At 35.4% G+C, this 18,724-nt stretch overlaps 1 protein-coding gene across 1 annotated transcript; it reads right to left on the reverse strand.

Moving 5' to 3' along the window:
- Positions 1-11,612: 11,612 nt before the first annotated feature.
- LOC129805255 (uncharacterized) lies at positions 11,613-15,202 on the reverse strand. The gene is made up of 5 exons (XM_055853037.1): positions 14,788-15,202; positions 14,571-14,690; positions 13,156-13,766; positions 11,836-13,062; positions 11,613-11,660 (listed from the first exon to the last, which is right to left on the reverse strand). The coding sequence occupies exons 1-5, from the start codon at positions 15,200-15,202 to the stop codon at positions 11,613-11,615; spliced, it is 2,421 nt and encodes an 806-aa protein (XP_055709012.1).
- Between the last annotated feature and the right edge of the window lie 3,522 nt (positions 15,203-18,724).

Below are 18,724 nucleotides of genomic sequence, written 5' to 3' on the forward strand. Positions count from 1 at the left end.
CAGTAATCCTATCAAGACCGGTCAAATTGATCGATTTAAAAGTTTTTAAAATTAACACATATTTAAACGACACAATGTCGCTATCAAACTTTATGAATTTCTTAAAATATGCATTAATTTTGCGGTGTTTAAGTTTGAATTGTGCCTCTTTTCCCGGATAAAATTGTGGAGTGTGTTATCCTACCGCGCTCATTTGACCAAGCACATTATGAAAAATGACCAAAAACGGACGGTAGTGTTTTTTTTTAAACCTAAGTGTTAAACGCTCTAATAAGCTGAGACTTTTGAAATTTTGAATTGTTTTTTGAAACATTAATTACATTCCTTAATACAATCAAATTTCATTATTTTTTGTCGCTAGGTATTTAAAATCGGAGGCAGCCAAAATCCCGAACGCCAAAATTCCGAACTCCAAAGTCCCGAAAGGGCCAAAATCCCGAACGCCAAAATCCCGAATGTTTAAAATTCTGAAATGGATTAAATTATATGGAGGATAATGTGTAGAATAATTTCCCAAGGCACAGAAAATTTCCCTTTGCCTCCAGTAAGCACAGGTGCAATCGAGGGAGTAGTTATGACACTTTTAAGAATTCGAGATTTTGGCTTTCGGGATTTTGTCGTTCGGGATTTTGGCTTTAGGGATTTTGGCTTTCGGGATTTTGACCGGGACCCTATGTAATGAAATTTTTTGCTACTTCACGATACTCCCCCCATTTCAACTCTTTCATTTATACCCATTATGTATTAAATTTAATTTTATACGGACTAACGTAAAACAGAACTGAAATATATTGATTAGTGAATTCATGAGAATAATATTGTGAAAGGGACAGATAATCCTAACCGGCTTATGTAGGTGAGATTCTTAACGTGAGCTAACTCGGAGTGCATGCAAATTCGATTTAGAGCTGAAGTTGGGAGACGCCATTCAGTTATCTTGAATCAAATTCGTGAAATTATACAAATTTTGTATTTAAACCAAAATATCAAGGATTTGGATGAACTGACAGAAAAGTGATATATGGATGAAATGTAGACCAGAATGTTCTCTATAATTTTCCTATAGAACATGATCTCATCGATTACTCAGAAGCCAAGATAATCGAGGTTTTTTGTTTCTTAACTCGTTTTTTCATCCAGAGTGCCCCAAGTAGTCATTTGTTGAGCTTCAACTATTTCAAAGAATTGTTGTATTTTGTGGGACTTTCCATTTAAAACCCTATTTTAAGTGTCTTGGTGGAGTAGAGGCAGTCAAATTGGCATCTGAGTGATTTCAAAGCGTTTTTATGGGAAAAATCATTTTTTTCACACTTAAACGGTAAAATCGGAGTGATAGCGTAGTCTGAGCGGAAAATGATGTATGGACGAAATGTAGAGACAAATGTGTTCTACAATTGTGTCGAAGTAAGCATCAAAATCGGTTTAGCGACAGTCGAGATAATTGAGGTTATGTGATATTGAAATTGGTTTTTCGACTGTGGCGCCCCTGGTGTTGGTCCCACGAAGTTCAAATATTCTAGAAAGTTGTAGTATTTGGTGAGATCTTTCGTTTAAGCCCTCACTCATCAAAATCGGTCACATAGAACCGGAGATATGATTTTTTGAATTTTGTGAACTTTGACCCCTCATATCTCCGGTTCTATTGAAACCACAGCGCACATACGCACCATTTTGGAAACGTCCTAGACTGGACTACAACATACTAAAATTTCATTAACTTGCACAATGCCGTTTTTGAGAAAAGTGACTTTGAATTTCGATGAATTTTGACGCTATCACAGCGCCACCTGTGGTGACTTTTTGAACTTCCATCTGAAAGTGCTCATCGAGACGAAACCAAAAAGGTAAAATTTAGGTCGCTATGTTAATTAGAACCGGAGATAGAGGCCGGTCAATGTTCGAACTTTGACCCCTTATAGCTCGGGTCAGGGGTTATGGATCGACTTAAGGTTTTTTTTGTTTGATAGGTATAATCAACGGCTACAACATACTAAATTTTCAGCCCGATGCACAATGGAATTTTTGAGTTATTTAACTTTTAAGATTTAAAAATTTTCTTTTTAAAAAAAGCGCCCCTAGCGGTGGTTTTATGAACTTGCGATGTTAGAAGGGGAAGTGGCATTTCACGAGAGCTTTCCAAAAAGCCCTCACTTTTTAAATTCTGACAATTAGAACCGGAGTTATGGCCATTTTAAGAATTTTTTTTTGGACCCTTATAGCTCGGGTCAGGGGGGTCGGGGGACCTTAAGTTTGGTATTTATGAAAAGCTCTAAGGCCCAGCTATAACATACTAAAATTTGAGTCCGCTGAATGCCATAGGGGCGGAGCTATTGAGAAAACAAAAAAAGGGGGGTCTTCAAAATGGCGGAAGGAGGGGTGGGGGGTGGGGGGTCAATGCACCATGTTGCAATTTTCATGCGATATATAACCTTTGCCGAAAACCGCAAGTCGATATCTTTTTTAGTTTAGGAGCTATTAAGCTCCAAAGAGCGGCCGGCCGGCCGGCCGGCCGGCCGGGAACGTAACTTAGCCACATATATATTCGGAATCAGGAAGTGGCGAAACACATTTTGGCCAAATTTGAGGTCGATCGGACGACATGAAATTTTGTTAGGATTATAGTAGGTGAGATTTTGTTAAGAATCTCACCTAATAGGTTCCTCTAGATCTAGAACTACATATGTTTTAAATGGGTCCCGGTTTTACGTTAGTCCGTATAAAATTAAATTTAATACATAATGGGTATAATAAATGAAAGAGTTGAAATGGGAGTATGGTGAAGTAGCAAAAAAATTCATTACATATGGATTTAAATGTAATGGTAAAAGCCTCATGAGAATTCTGTCATATAGCCTCAACTTTTTCCATGTCACTTTCGTTATATATGATCCTTTTAATAACACTCCTCGGGTTAGCCTTTCAACCAAGTCATAGAGATTTTGGTGGATTTTGGTATGTGTCAGTAAAATTATTTCTGCATTCTTCAGTGTTGCAAAATGTTAATACAGCTTTTTTTCTGCGCATATGATGAAAAGTGAAAAGAGAGTCAAATATTTTCTCCAAAAGTCTAACTTTCTGACTACAACTTCTCCATGTAGTAACTTTTTAAACTTCACTCAGCTAGAGAACCGTGTGATTTATTTCTTGTAGGGGAAGATGAGGCAATTTATTGCTAGAGTGTCTTTTAAAATCATAGACTTCAAAAAGAACTGGTCATTTATATACTTTTTATTTTTATAAATAACGTAGGGAAGACTTTCAGGGTTCGCACACACTCTGGCTTCGAACTAGAGTGAGATATATTTTTTATTGAAACAATAAAGTTGCAACAGTAGTTTTCTATTATTATTTTTTAGTTCAATTTTATATCTTATATAGAAAGTAATAATTTTAGGTACTCTCATAATGAATTTGGTCCACACAATTCCTTTAGCTCTCAATCGAATATATTTCTCCCCATCCAAGAATATTAAGTATAATTGTAAAAACCAAACCATGATTATGAGCAATTAATAATGCAATAAAAGCGCAATAAATTCCATAATGAATTGAATTTAATTACTTTAATTCAGTTCCTTATGCTTTATAAGGGATATAATATGGCACCTCTTAACGAATTTTTCAGATTGAGTTAAAGTTTTAAAAAGTGAATATGAAGAGGGAATTGATATTAATTTTAACCATAACTTTGGTAATCATTCATGCAAAAGGTAAGAATAGCATCACAGATTTTAAAGAAAAAAAAATCAAAAGTTTTGCTTTAACAAAGCTAAGCATTTGAGCTTGTAATGGCTTTCAATGCTGTGGTAGATAATATCGAAAAACTCGTTTTATATTGGCACACCATGAAAAGTTCTGTGCTCTCATTGAAAATAAAAAAGGATATTTTATTTTTTAGTGAGTCAACGTCCACCGTATGCCTGGCCTACAAACTGGTTTGATCTTGGAGGCAAATGACATAATTCATAAAGGAAAACCAAATATTACCTAGTTTCAGATGTTCATGAATATAAGAATTCTGACAACTAATGACGATAAATTTGATAATCCACTGACGGAACTTACCAGTCTATTGTACGGTTTTCTTTCTTAAATAAACAAATAAATAAAATAAAATAATAAATAGATTTTTTGGGTAGTAGAAAAATCTATATTTGACAAATGAAGCATAGCCAAAAATAAACCTTTCTCAAAATAAAAAAAAAACATACTTTATTAGGTTACGATTAGGGATAGAGCCTTGGGATCTTCGGTGTACCTTGTGACAAAAGTCACGGGTTAAAAATGCTCTAGTCTAGAGACTGTATTTCTCAATTGAAGCGGTTAATGTTTGGGTTTGTCTGAATGGTCTTGGAATTTCTGATAAGATTGAACCGCCAAGGACGCCGTTGTGAACCGGTGATGAACCGGTTATGAACTAATGAGTGAGTCCAGTAATTCTTGCCCCCAAAAACCAATTCTATTACTCATAAAACTAATTTTGGGGGATCTTTTGAGTAATTTCTGAAACGTTTTAATGCAATCTTGAGCCGGTAAACGCGGTAAACGATGCATAAGTACTCTATCTAGAGTTGTACTATTTAAACAAATCACAAATTCGAGCACTTCACTCATATCAAATTATATGGCTACAAATTTGAGAGAATTCGTTGCGGCATAAAGATTTAAGTTGCTGTGAACTGCTCAGGTTTCCCCTATGTCATTGTTGTATGTGTCAAAAACACGCTGATCTAGGAATTTTTTCCAGCACTTTACTATTCCCACAGAAGATGTATCAAAATGTTTTTCTCTTTGGGTTATATGCAAAAGTAGGACTTGTGAGAAAACAAGCGGAAATTGTGTTGAGAAATAACAAATATACATTGCGTTTTTTTCTTGTATTTTGCATTATTATTCTGGACGCAGTTTGAAACATGAAATACTAATTTAAATTGAATGTTTTTTTGGGGGGAAAACTGGGTCAAATAAATAGGGATTATCCCTTTTGCAGAATATTCGGAAAAGGCCAATTTTGACAGCAATGAATAAACTTTTCACATTATTAAAGCTTACTAAGACAATTACTTAGAATATTCGCCTTTAAGGTGGTAAATTTTTTTACTGCTTGAATTCTAGGGACAGAGAGCAGTATCCTTCAATTTGTTTTTCCGTTTTTAAATATCGTCTCCTCAAAATGAAACTGTCCTAAGTGCATTTAATTTGTATCAGCATTTGTTGCTAATGACATTTCGTCATTTGCTACAATTGCAGATACAAAGACAATGCAGTTAGAACAGTTTCATTTTGAGGAGATGATATGTTTCAGAGGTTACCTAGACGGACATTCCGTCCGCATGCGAGAAAACGTAGAATGATTACTAATACTTTTTTTCAGGCTCTAAGTTGAAAAGGCTCTAAATGGACGTATGGATAAGGCCAAGTTTTGGAAATTTTGGCTCGTTAAAAATACTTCAGAATTTCTTACAAATCTTCACCAGATCCAATTGGTTATAAACCTGCAATAAACGGATTATAAATCGAATAATCTATTTTTATCAGAAATTTAATTCTATTTATTCTAAGCTATATTTGACCAAACTTTTGAGCGATATATAAATCTGTATCAAATCGGTTGTTGACCGGTAAGCGGAAAATGATGTGAAAGCGCTTTTGAGGTGTAGGGTGAAGTAACCACTTATTGCCACTTTTAAGATAAAGTGAAATTAATTGTATTATAACTTTTGACCAATTATTATCAGATAACTCAAATTTGACACAAAGCTACTTAGATATATTGACTCTAGATTCGTCAAAACAATTGTCCTACAATTTTAATGCGGGAGTACCTAAAAAACTGGTTTTTATTAACAATGCAAAAATAACCACTTCGTCGCCGCTTTTTACCACTTTTCGCTAGTTCTGTTACCACTTCTCGCCACCCACTTGGAAAAGTTTAAACTCGATTATTTTAAGCAATAATATGCAAAGAATACATTTAGCATTTCTTTTTCCTCATGATCACCTTACTATTACTCATATTAAATGATTTTTCTTCACTTTTATTTGAGAAATCAAATTATTAGACTATTGCAGAAAGTAAACAAAGTAGATTTGACAACAGAGAATCTATAGTGAAGTTAGCGTCACCTATTGAAAAGCTATGGCGACATGTGGTGAATCAATTTTAGAATATTACCACTTTCCGCCATGGCTCATTTTTACATAAAAATTATATAAAATGAAATATATTAACTAACTAAATACAAATTTTATGCATTCGCCGAATGTAATTAAATGTTTAATAGACAAATTACTTATTCAAAAATTAAATTTTGTTCGATAAAAGTTTCATGACACTTATTATATTTGGTATGAAATATTGGATTCGATGCACTTGCTTAAAATATTCCTCTAAAAAAATGCTCAAACATTTAAATTCAAAACAAAAAATTAGTGTTTTTTGACTCTATACGTAGCAGCAATAAAAATACAAGTAACTTTGCGGCTCATTTATATCATAAATCGGGAAAAATAGCGATTTCAATATACGTGGCGAGAAGTGTTCCACCCTAACATAAAAAGCGTGTATTTGATCATTTCGTAAAACATGTAATGCTTTCCCACTAGTTTTTTCTTATTTTTTAATTTATGGAGACATAGCCACCAAGCGCTCGAGTTCGAACGTTTCGCGAAGTCTATATGTCATTTTATCATCCGTGTTTATACTGTCTTGTGATTTGTAAAAATGTTTGATTTTATATGATAGATGCACAAGATAATTCAATTACTTTAATTTTTTTGTAAGCAATCTCTGTGCTGAGTGTCACCGTGGTGTCATATACAAGATTAATATTAAGAATAAGAAAAGACAAAAAGAGAAGTGTATAATATGCAACATTTCAAATGGAAAAATACGTGTGTTAGAAAGAGTGCACTCTAGTGGAGTAATACGATGAGTAAGATATATTACTGTTCGTTTCGTATTACACTAGATCCCGGCATTATGAACATTTCCGGGATCGAAAAAACGCGCGAGATGGCATTACGCATCGAGAAAATTTGCATAGGGGAAAGTCGTCTGCCTTCAAACGAAAAATGGAGTTCCAAATTTAAGATTTTTTTCTGAAGGATCCACAAAATGGATTTTATTTTCTACCACACCAAAAAATTCTCTTGTTCATTCGGCGTATATGATTACCTCATTTAGCACTTGCAAGTCCTCAGTTTTTCCTTCTGAGGAAATTAAAAAAGTGATGTCGATTTGTATGAAGGCAGCTGGCATAGTCTGCCTTCAAACGCGAGGCAGCTACCTTTAAATGTTTTTTTTTTCACTGAGAATATTGAATCAATAAAACTAAATGGGCTATAAATGATTAGGTTGAAGCCTAACGCACTCACTAAAATCATCACTGCAGTCAAAAGACATTAAACAATAACTTTTCTTCTCATTTTTCTGAAACACTGTTTTGCACTTGAAAATTTGGAAGAAAAAGCCATTGAAGTTGAAAATTGTCAACTTGAAACATCCCGGCCGGAGCAAGATAGCAAGTTATAAGTATTTGTATGATGTTCGTCAGAGAAAAGTAGGAGTTCGATTTCACATGTTTTGATGTATGGAAAGATAGGATTTAAAGGCACACGACATTAGCATTTAAAGGCTGCTGCAGGGTGATATTTGCAAATTTTTGCCACCCACAAAAATTGTGTCATCTGAACTAAAATGTATTAACAGAAATATTAAGCCTGATTAACCTTCTATGTGTCACAATGGAAGATTTATTTATAAAATGATTTTTACTATGAAAAATCACATGATTTGTGGAACATCAAAATTACAGTTTAGAGCTCATTTTCATTTTTTTTTTGATCTAGCATCTAGGAAATAGGAGCTAGGCTGTCCATTTTTTGATGATTTGTGAGGATGATGGATAGCTACCTAATAGTTAATAGAATATAATTTATGCTTTTGAGAACAAAGAAAAAATCGCAACATTTGAAGGCTGCTGCATTTAGAGGCAGACGACTTTCCCCTACCCGCAGGGGATTTCTTTTGAATAAATCGGCCGTAGAACGAATTTCGCGCGGAGTAAAAGTAGTTCAAACAAAAGGATTCAACTGTTTAATAGAAATGCATTAACAAACAGTGCTTTCTGGCCAGAGTTCTTCAATAAATGGTTCGAATATTTAAAAAATTTACCTTAATAAAAGAAATTAAAGTTTTATTCTGAGAACGTAGCAAAATGTTTTCAAATTACCCGTGTCGTAAAATAGTATACAGTAGAGTCTCGCTATAGGCCATCGCTCTATAGTCCACAATTTATCGACCGTTGATTTCAAGACACTGATTTTATGTTAGGTTATGTTTTTTTGTACGCAACAAGCATAATTATTTTAATATTTTTGGCAAACTTTATTGAGTAGTTGTGATAATTGTGATCCATAATGAAGAGAGCGAGGACAAGTACCACAATCGCAAAGAAAGTGGAAGCTGTCGAGCAATTTCAATACTAAAAGTCGTTGATAATTTAAAAAAAATTACGGACTATAGTGCGACCCAAGTGTCAAATCTGAAACCAAATATGGACTATAACGAGACTCTACTGTACATTCAGGCGTATTTCAAAAATGATTTCCTAAATTGACTCCAAATGGTAGGCAAACTTGCATAATTGTATGTGCATAATTCCGTCAGGTGCATAATCTGGAAGGCCTTAATGCCGGGACTGAATGTAATTGTTTTCTGAATCGTATGATAGGCAATTCGAGCAATTTTGCATGCGTGGCAACTGTGATTCGGTCAGTTTTCGAGCGATTGTATTGCTGCCAACTTTCTATGTAGTTCAGAAAGTATTAATCTTAATATCAATCTTATAAGTAGTAAGGGGACAGCAGCGTGATGTAAATGTCCTCGGACATTCCATGGACATGTCGTAGGAAGGGGACAGCAGCGTGGGAATCAGGCCGATTCCCCCGCTCCCCGCACCCCCGCTACCCTCCCCTGAACCATGAATCTGATTTTTTGGTTAATAATTTTAATTGAATATGGAGCACAATGATGTATATAATATACCATAAGTCTGCCGAGGAGCACAATGATGTATATACCACAAGTCTGCCGTGGAGCACAGTGATGTACATACTACATTTGCTGATGAAAACTCTCCGTGGAGCACAGTGATGTACATACTACATTTGCTGATGAAAACTCTCCGTGGAGCACAATGATGTTTTTTTTTTTTAATGCAATGCACTGTCCATGTGTGAAAAAATGCAGTGCAATATGAGACCTTTTCGCGCGCTCAGTACCATATGGATAAGAAGTGCGATGCAATTTAATTGATGAGTGGAATTTCACAATATCTTGAAAATCTTAGATCATTCAACACCTCCAGAAAAATGCCAAATTGTGGTTTTTTTTTCACTGTCATATTCAGTGAATGAAATTTTAAGTGAGATTCTTCATTATTTTTTTCCTCTGCACAGTCCAAGTGTGGAAAAATGCAAATGCAATATGAGACCTTTTCGCGCGCTCGCTACCATATGGGAGAGTCTCTTTCTATCATTCTCACTGCAAGAATTTGATTCCTTCAGACGGAGAAAGCAACACGGGAAAAAAGTCTTAGGTGTGCGGTGCGATTTAATTGATGAGTGCAATTTAACAATATTTTGAAAATTATGTTTTGTGACACAATGAGTATAAATAGGTGTTACTGATGGCAAAAAAATTATTTGGCTATGAATACCCTTCAAATTAGGGCTAAATTGACTGGTAACATCCATACAAGAAAATTTTTTGGTGGAGTTTACCCTATAGACAGACTCCCCAAATATGTTAAATTTCCTTCTATAATAATCGTCAACACGGCCCCTTCTCATCATCCCGGTAAACATTGGATTGCAATTTATCTACCTTTAGATAATAATCCAATTGAAATTTTTGATTCATATGGCCGTTTTCTGAGAAATAAATATTTAGCAAGATTTATGAAACAACATATTCGACATAGACTAATGATTTACAATAAGAAACAACTTCAGGCTGCATTTTCATCAGTGTGTGGGCAATATTGTTGTATGTATGCGTATTTTCGATCAAAAGGAAAGTCTATGGCCGAATTTCTTCGAATATTTGGCTCAAATACATATGCTAATGATCGGAAGATACAAAAACTCTTTAAAAACGTATATCAATAAAATCAAACAAGGACTATTGTCAGTTTGTTACTGGAATTTGATGAGTGAGGTAATGGGTAATACACACTCCAAGATGGGAAGGATTGTGGAGAAGAAAAAGAATAAAAAAGTTACTAAAACGCAAAGTGTAAAAAAGATCCTACCAAAACAACTCTCTCTAAATAAAAAATCTGAACATGTAGAAGAAGGAACTACGGAAGAGAATTCAGTTACAGAGCCAGCTTCAATGGACATTGGACCATTTATGGAAAAGGAACCAAAACTAGTGACTGAGATGACTATTCTAAATGGATACACATACTTTCTAAATGATCTGAATACAACTTTTGTCACTGTTGGATTTTGGACACATGAATTTACACCAATCGTGAAAATTTCTGCAACAAACTATTGGCTTGGATCTGACACTGTTTATTTTACCCAAAAGTCTTGGAATATGCTGTGTTCCAGTGAAGCGAATATCAGAGATATCCTGAAGAATGGAGAAACAGACCTCATGCACACTGGTTACATTAATTCAAGATTTGAAAATTTGGAAATTAATTTCATTCAAGTTGAAAATATGAAACCAATTATGCTATCCCAAAATGGAAATACAATTCTCTTAAACAGAAAAGAATTTGATTCTCTCATGAATTTAAAGTATTTCATAAATGTTACTTTGATTTATAATCATTCAATTCAGAATTATATTCAACAGTATTTTGAGAATTATATGCAAACATGTAAAATTGCAGGAGTAAATAAACTTGAAGCTACTTCATTTACGCCTCCTGTAGAAGATCGCTCACCGATAAATTACTTCAGATTGTTTACCGAAATAACTTATTATATTGATAAAATAAATGCATCCCAAAAGTTAGATAAGAAAAACTTGTAATTTTATTGATTTTCAAAAATAAAGAAAATTATTTTCAAATACTTACTGTCTTTTCCTCATCTCTTCAACCTCGCAAAGTAGAAAAAAATCAACGTTGCAACAAAGTTGAAATTTGAAATTAAAAAATATAAATTTCCATAGAAGAGGTAATTTATTTACATAAAATTTAACTGAATATAAAACCTATGTTGCATATATACAAAAGTAATATATCAATATATTCTATTTATAAATGAGAAACTGAACCTTATTTTCTAACCTTAAAACCCAAATGGCAGTGTATCATTATTGTCAATGCATCGCCGTTTTATTAAAGTAAATTGGGCTGTTTTTGAAGAGGGTCCAGAAATGATTTTAAAATGTTTTTGACGTTGAATTTTGTTAGGGTAAGTTACTTTAATTTCTTTATCGTCGCAGAGGACCAAGGATTTTAGGCTTTCAAAATTTATATCTTTTGCAACTTCTCTGTTTTGTGACACCCCCTTGCACACTACTTTGTATGAATAAGAGTTTGTAGATGGTGAATAAATTTTCAAGCCATACGCTTTTGGCCCTGTGCTTACGAATTCTTCGATGAAGGCTCCCTCACCGAAATCAGCCAATTCGTCTGTTAATTCCCCCAAAAATTTACCAGTGGAAAGAGGATTCTCTTCCCCTGCAGGTACTACGTAGATGACTGAATCCGTGTCACAATAAAAAATATTATGTCCTATCTTTGATAAGATGGAATACAACTTGATCCTTGCATTGGTTGTGGTGCAGATTCCGACACCCATATTTACATATTTCGATGGAGGCTCAGAATCATGAATGTGCTTCCATGAAACAATAAATTGGTTGTCGCTTGCGGGGTAGAATTGTACAATTTCAATTGCTTCTGATGAAAGAAGTGCATTCAATTCCTCAGGAGAATTACAAATTGTAGTTTTCGTGAAATTCTCCCGCATTATGAATCTGCCCCACAAACTGTTCAACATAATTTTTGCAAGAGAACGCATGCCTTTGTTAACGCGTATGTTGTCTTTATCAAGCTGTATCCCCTCATTTTCAAAGAATTCGCTGATATAATTATCTTTATCGGATTCGGATTCAACTCCCGAGGGCCATCCACTAGCTTCCTGCTTAATTTTAAGAAAATTATCGACGTAATCGGCAAAAAGACCACGTTCGCCTGTCTCGCGATTGTATTGTGAAGTTCTGTATGACCAAACTTCAAAGCATTTCGTGATGACGTAGCCATGATCAACAGCGAGACGGACTTCATCGATGGACCATATTCCTGTGAGGGATCTTTCATCGTCTGAATGGAGACATCGATCAGTATTGAGTTCTTCCGCACATTTTCGACAGAGAGGGAAGAAGAGTCGGTTATTGCACCTGAATGGAAGACAGGGGATGTAAAGGCCTCTTGGTGGGAGAATGGTGCATTTCACCACACCATCATGCTTCAATACATCCTCCTGACTTGGGATGTCTTTGATAATTTTTGGGTGCCCGACAAAATACTTCGAATATTTGTTTGCCCACGGGTAGAGTGACGTGAAGTCATAGTAATAAATTTTATCCCCGGGGCGACATTTGTAATATGTGCGGAATACCTCAGTTCGGCCCCCGTAAACCGCTGATCGCAAATCAAACCCTGAATCTACAACTTCAGGGTGATTATTTAGTCTCTCCGCAAGCACAGGGTCTGCTTCCAACATCCGACGGAATTCACACTCCCATATTGAAACAAGATTATACCCCAATTGACGAATGTGATCCAATCGTTTTAGAGTGCTCTCATAACGACTCTGCATGTTATCATTGGGTTTCTTTGAGAATGCATGCCCTCTATTTAGAAAGCATGTATGTCCATGGAAGAAACAACCCTCAAAACTATACACAGTGTTAGAAGCTTCATCATACCCATCAGCAATATATCGAGATCCGCGAATTTTGACCTCATACTTTATGTTGGGATGGGAAGTTTCCTTCATATACACGAGCCATTTCAGAGAAATTTTGCTCTGCATTTGAAGGAAATTGGAATTGTAATTATTTTTAGGAGTAATAGCGAGGGTGTTGGGAGTGAGGTATTTCTTCCTGTAGGCCTTCATCACAGCGTCAGCTATGGTGATAGCCTGCAAGAAGGGATTTAAGGATGTGGTTTCGATAAAGGAATGCATAAAGTTGAGGCATCCCATCATCAGGATTTTAACATCTTGACGGCAGTAATGGATGAGTTCTTTACGATTGTCAAAGGGGAGTTCTTTGACTTGCTCATACCATTCTAAAAACTCGGCATATTGCTGGGAGGACATGGATTCAATTGGGTACATTTCAATTGGGGGATAAGGTCCAATATAAGAGCGATTTTCCGTGGTGTTGAATTTGTAGGGATAATATCCCTTATCGCATTCGGGCAGTCCAAAACTCTTTGAGAACTGTGACAGAGGGAAGGGAATAAAGGATAGGGAGTCCAGAAATGTGACTCCCTTAACTTTCGCATACAATATTTTGCAACCTTGTAGAATAGGTTCGATCTTCTCTTCCCTCTGACACAGTTCTTCGAGTATGAACTGCGCATCATAGCCTTTGGCATTGTGAGCGATAGCAACAGTGGGCATAGGCCTAAAGGTAAGTACATAATCTAGAAATTTTGCTACCGCTGATCTGTTGCTGTCGCTCTCAAAAACATGTTCCACGGGGGTGCAATTACGGCAATATGAATCTAAAGGGGAATTGTTGCACAAGTGACATACGGTGTATGACATACAAAGGTTCGGAACATGTTTTGAAAATCCATTCCCTATATCTACAAACTCTGACTCAAAATCGTAGAAAATCAGAGTATATTCTCTGGAAGCTTTTTTCTTATACCCCTGCATATAACAATAATGGGGAAGTGTGCAAGTCTTATAACATATATCACATGTACGTGAATCGCAGTCGTGAGGGGTGGAGGGATCAAACATGATAAAGCATTGATCGCACATTTTTATACGATTACATACCCCATTGTTAATATGCTGTTGAAGGCAATTAATACCCCTGAATGAACGATTGCAAGAGATATATGGGATCATATCCCTTACAGAAGCACACGGTGGGGTATTTGTGCAGTATTTGCATGTTTCTGGACAAATGTGACTAGTTTTATATAAAGTATCGCAGTATTCACATTGTTGATTGAAATTAAAAAAACCTTTTACTGATTTAATACAAAAGTAATGCTTCTCTACTTTATCATAAAATAAATTTATAACTTTCTTCTGATTTTCCTTGGTCCTCCGTGATTTATATGCTATGCTTTCAAAATTTCCCGCGTCATCATAAATATTGATTCTAAACTGATTGCCAAATTTTTTCTCAAATCTGTTAACAAAATCAAGCCCGTATGAACCCTCTTCACTAACAGGCCCACCAACATTTTTAATTAATTGAAGAACTTCTTTCTTTAGAACGGTAGAATATCGTTTAAGTCGATCTAATTGTTTTTTCCGTTCTTCCTGATCATTAATTAAAAGACACTTACCAACAACAATTGAGGTTGGTAAGCAATTAGTTGGCCCAGAGATGTCTACTATGCTTTTCTGCTTGTACTGCCTCATTTCCGCCAGATTCATCCTTCCAGGATTATGGCGTTTTCCCCGTCCTGTGAAATAATTTATAAAAATTAAATTAATTTTCCGACATATTATGTGGATATGCACACAGAAAAAAGACATAAAATAAACAAAATGATTGCTTACCTTCCATTTGATGAAGCAAATAAGCTCGCACACTGAGGACATCGGCTGCATTAAAAACTATTGTACTTTGATGTACTTTCTCCAAAGCTGAAATTACTGCCTCCGCTGTTAAGGTCCTCAGAGAACGAAGACCCAAGAATATGGGCTTGATGCTAGGATTCACCTCAAGAAAGATCTCGAGGATTACTTTGTCTCCCTCATCTCCTTCCTGTTGAATAGTTCCAATAACTTCGTTGAAAACTTTCTCCAGCCAATCCGTACAGGTATTCGAAGTGGGACATTTGAGTTCGAAATTCAACTCAACTTGCGTGGTGTTAAAACGTTTGTTAAAAGATTTTACTTTTTGAAGAAACTTCACTGATTTCTCCTCCTGGACAGGAAAGTCCATCCTCAATTTCAAATTGTTTCCACTCATTTTTCACCAAAGCTTAACTTCTTCACTTGTAGAGCACGAGATAGTGTAATCACCAATATTGTAGCGACTGTGACAAAATTGCATTCTGCGATGGGTTTTTATACTCCCATTCATCTATCGCGAAAATGCATTTTCCCACAGAATGGACAAACTTCGTCCAGACAAAAATCTCTAATTTCAATTGCACGTGGGATTAGAATTTCTTATTCCAAGAAAAAAGTCGCGATCGCGAAAATTCAGTGGTGTCTTCAACGCTTATTCCATGCAGAGGGAGAGTGTCCAATTTCATTCTCCGCAAAATGATGCTTTTCCAGGAAATTATTTCACAATTTTGCATTTTCTATAAGACTTTTATTGCACGCGTGCAAAGGATCATTCAAGTGGGAATGGAATTCACTTTTTCCAAGAAAAAGTTGCGATCGCGAAAAATTCAGTGGTATCTTCGCGATAAGCTTAGTCCATGCAGAGGAAAAGTGTCCAATTTCATTTTTTGCAAATGATGGTTTTCCAGGAAATTATTTCGCAATTTTGCAATTTCTATTACACTTTTTATTGCACGTGTGCAAAGGATCATATTTCAGGTGCTAATGAAATTTACTGTTTCCAAGAAAAAGTCGCGATCGCGAAAATTCAACAGTGTCTTCGCGAAAAGCTTAGTCCATGCAGAGAAAAAGTGTCCAATTTCATTCTTCGCAAATTATGCTTTTCCAGGAAATTATTTCACAATTTTGCATTTTCTATGAGATTTTTATTGCACGTGTGCAGAGGATCATATTTCAGGTGGGAATGGAATTTTTTCCGAGAAAAGTTGCGAACGCGAAAATGCATTTTGATAGCGTCATCCAGACATGTTCGAAACATGTTCTAGTGCGGACAAAGAGGAAAAGTGTCAAATTTCATTTTTTATCTGGAGTGATGTTTTTTCCAGGAATTTATTTCACAATTTTGCATTTTCTTATGATGAAAAATCATATTTCAATTTCCCGTGGGATATTTTTTCAACTGATGCACTTCTTGTGCAGTATATAATGCAATCGAACTTTTAAAATTTTAATTATTCTACAATCAGCAGTCAGAGTGTCAACATTTACGTTTGCTGTCATCTACTTAGAAATCTCAGCCAAAATGGTAAGATTTTATTGATTGATTTATTTGAAGATGTTCAAAACTTATAGTTTTCTCTTTGTTTTTGTGATAGGATCTTCAAAAAATGTTCGATCAAGCTAGGAAGGAAGTCAAAATGCAGAGGGCAATTACTGCAAGCAGCCTGACCGAAGGAAGATATTATCATATCCAGGCAATAAGGATGGTGAACACAAAGTTCGGGAAAACCTACATTGCAGAGTTGGAGGAAAATATTAGTATTTGGCTCCCGAAATCATGGACAAAGCGGATGAACGGAGATGAACTGATAAAAGTTGCACCAGACGATATGTGGGAGCTGGCCTACCTTGGCAAAGATGCAGGAGGAAATTTTGTTAATTTGGAAGTAAGAAAGAAGAGTAATTGATTTAATCTTTTTATGGTTTGACAAATAAAAGATTTTGTAAAATGTACTCAATTTATTTTCTTGGGAATCTTCTATGGGGTTGTTTTTCCTTTTTGGTCGCATTTTCCGTTTTCACTTTCAAATTTCTTCAAAGATCATGATGGGAAAAGTATAAATACTTCAGCCTCTATCCGAACTTTCATCATTTGATTATACTCTTGAAAAGAAGATGTTTAAATTTCGATTGCCTTTCTCGATAATTCTGGCTGGCCCATCGGGGTGTGGGAAAACAACTTTTGCTCTCGATCTCTTGAGAAACTTGAGAGAGTACACTGATACGGACTTTGAGAACATTTATTGGTGTTTCTCTGAACAAGGGAGTGTTGGCAATTTACCAAAAATTCAAAATCTTAAAATTTGTCAAGGCATTCCCGATAGAATAGGTAGCAATGATAAAAATGCTAAATTGGTGATTATTGATGATATGATGACTGATAAAAGATATGAGCAAAGAATTTGTGACATGTTTATCAAAGAATCACATCATCGAAACATTTCAATAATTTTTATTTGTCAAAATATTTTCTATCAATCGAGATTCTCGCGAACGATTTCTCTTAATGCAAAATATCTTGTGATCTTCAAAAATGTGCGTGATAAATCACAATTTTTTCCTCTCGCTCGTCAACTACATCCAGAAAATCCTGGACATTTGTTGAACGTATATAAGGAGTGCACTGAACAACCTTTTGGCTATCTTATGATTGATCTAAACCAGGAGACACCAGATATTTTTAGATATCGATCCAATATTTTCAATAAATCTTTTTGCGAGTGTTTTGCTAATCCCGAATATCTATCCAAAAATGAAACAGAAGAAGAAGAAGGTAAATCACAGGAATTGTTTCAAGAGATTGAAGGAAAACAGGCATATTTTGTATGTGCTTAAAGATGCATCTCCAGCATTGAGGAAATCTATTATCCAAAATTGTTCCCAATCAACTATCAAAGCTTTGCAAGAAATCGTGCAAAATACTTTAAATGGAAATCTTCAAATTCAGCCTAAGCGTATTGGACCTCTGAAAAAGTATAAAAATGAGATCCGCAAAATTGCATGCTCAAAAACATCACAGTGCTCCAGGAGGAAATTACTAGTGCAGAGAGGATCAGGATTTTTACCAATCCTAATTTCAACTTTATTATCAGGAGCGATTGGAAAATTTTTGGGATCATAATGGATAGGAAGAAAAATTCTCTACAACGATATGTAGTAGTCACACCCGAGTTGTTTGATGAATTAAAACCTTTCATAAATTTTGAGAAAAATTTGACATCTCTGGATCGAGAGATATATAAAATTCTCTCTAACAAAAAAATGAACAATGTTGAGAAATGGTACAGATACAGACATTCTCTTGCAAAGCAATCAGAATTGAAACGCAAAAAGCAAAATTTTCCTCGATCTATCAATTTGCATCGTGAAAAGCAGAGAAAAATTTTACCAACATATTCAGTGGGTACCCAAACAAGATACAATGGACCACCAACGTTGGATAAATCTACTACAACTGCGTTTGAAAATGATGATATGTTCATTGATGATGAAATTCAAGATATTGTTCAAGAAAATGACCTTTCTCAAAAGGAAGATTCCCTGATCAATTTAGGAGAGGAGGATATTTTCGAAACCACTAATCTTGTTGATGATGAACATTTTGATGGACTCCCCAGAAGCGCTCAACAAAAGCTCTTAAAAAAATTGTCGAAATATGAGAGAGATCCATCTCAAAGATCTAGCATTCCAGCATGTATAACAATTGAGGATAATGAGGGAAATGTATACAGTGTGCCTACAAATAAAGATGAGCCTGAGAAAACACCTGCTAAACCAAAGAGGGCCAGAAAAATTACACCACGTTCGCCGAAACGGACTCGAAGCTATATAAGGAAGATGCCACAAGGCTCTGGTCAATCTGAAATCAATTTTCCTGTGCAAAAGAAATTATCATGGACTCCAGTACCTTAGATGAGGA

The sequence above is a fragment of the Phlebotomus papatasi genome, chromosome 3, assembly GCF_024763615.1.
Source record: "Phlebotomus papatasi isolate M1 chromosome 3, Ppap_2.1, whole genome shotgun sequence".
In the NCBI taxonomy this organism is placed as follows: domain Eukaryota; kingdom Metazoa; phylum Arthropoda; class Insecta; order Diptera; family Psychodidae; genus Phlebotomus; species Phlebotomus papatasi.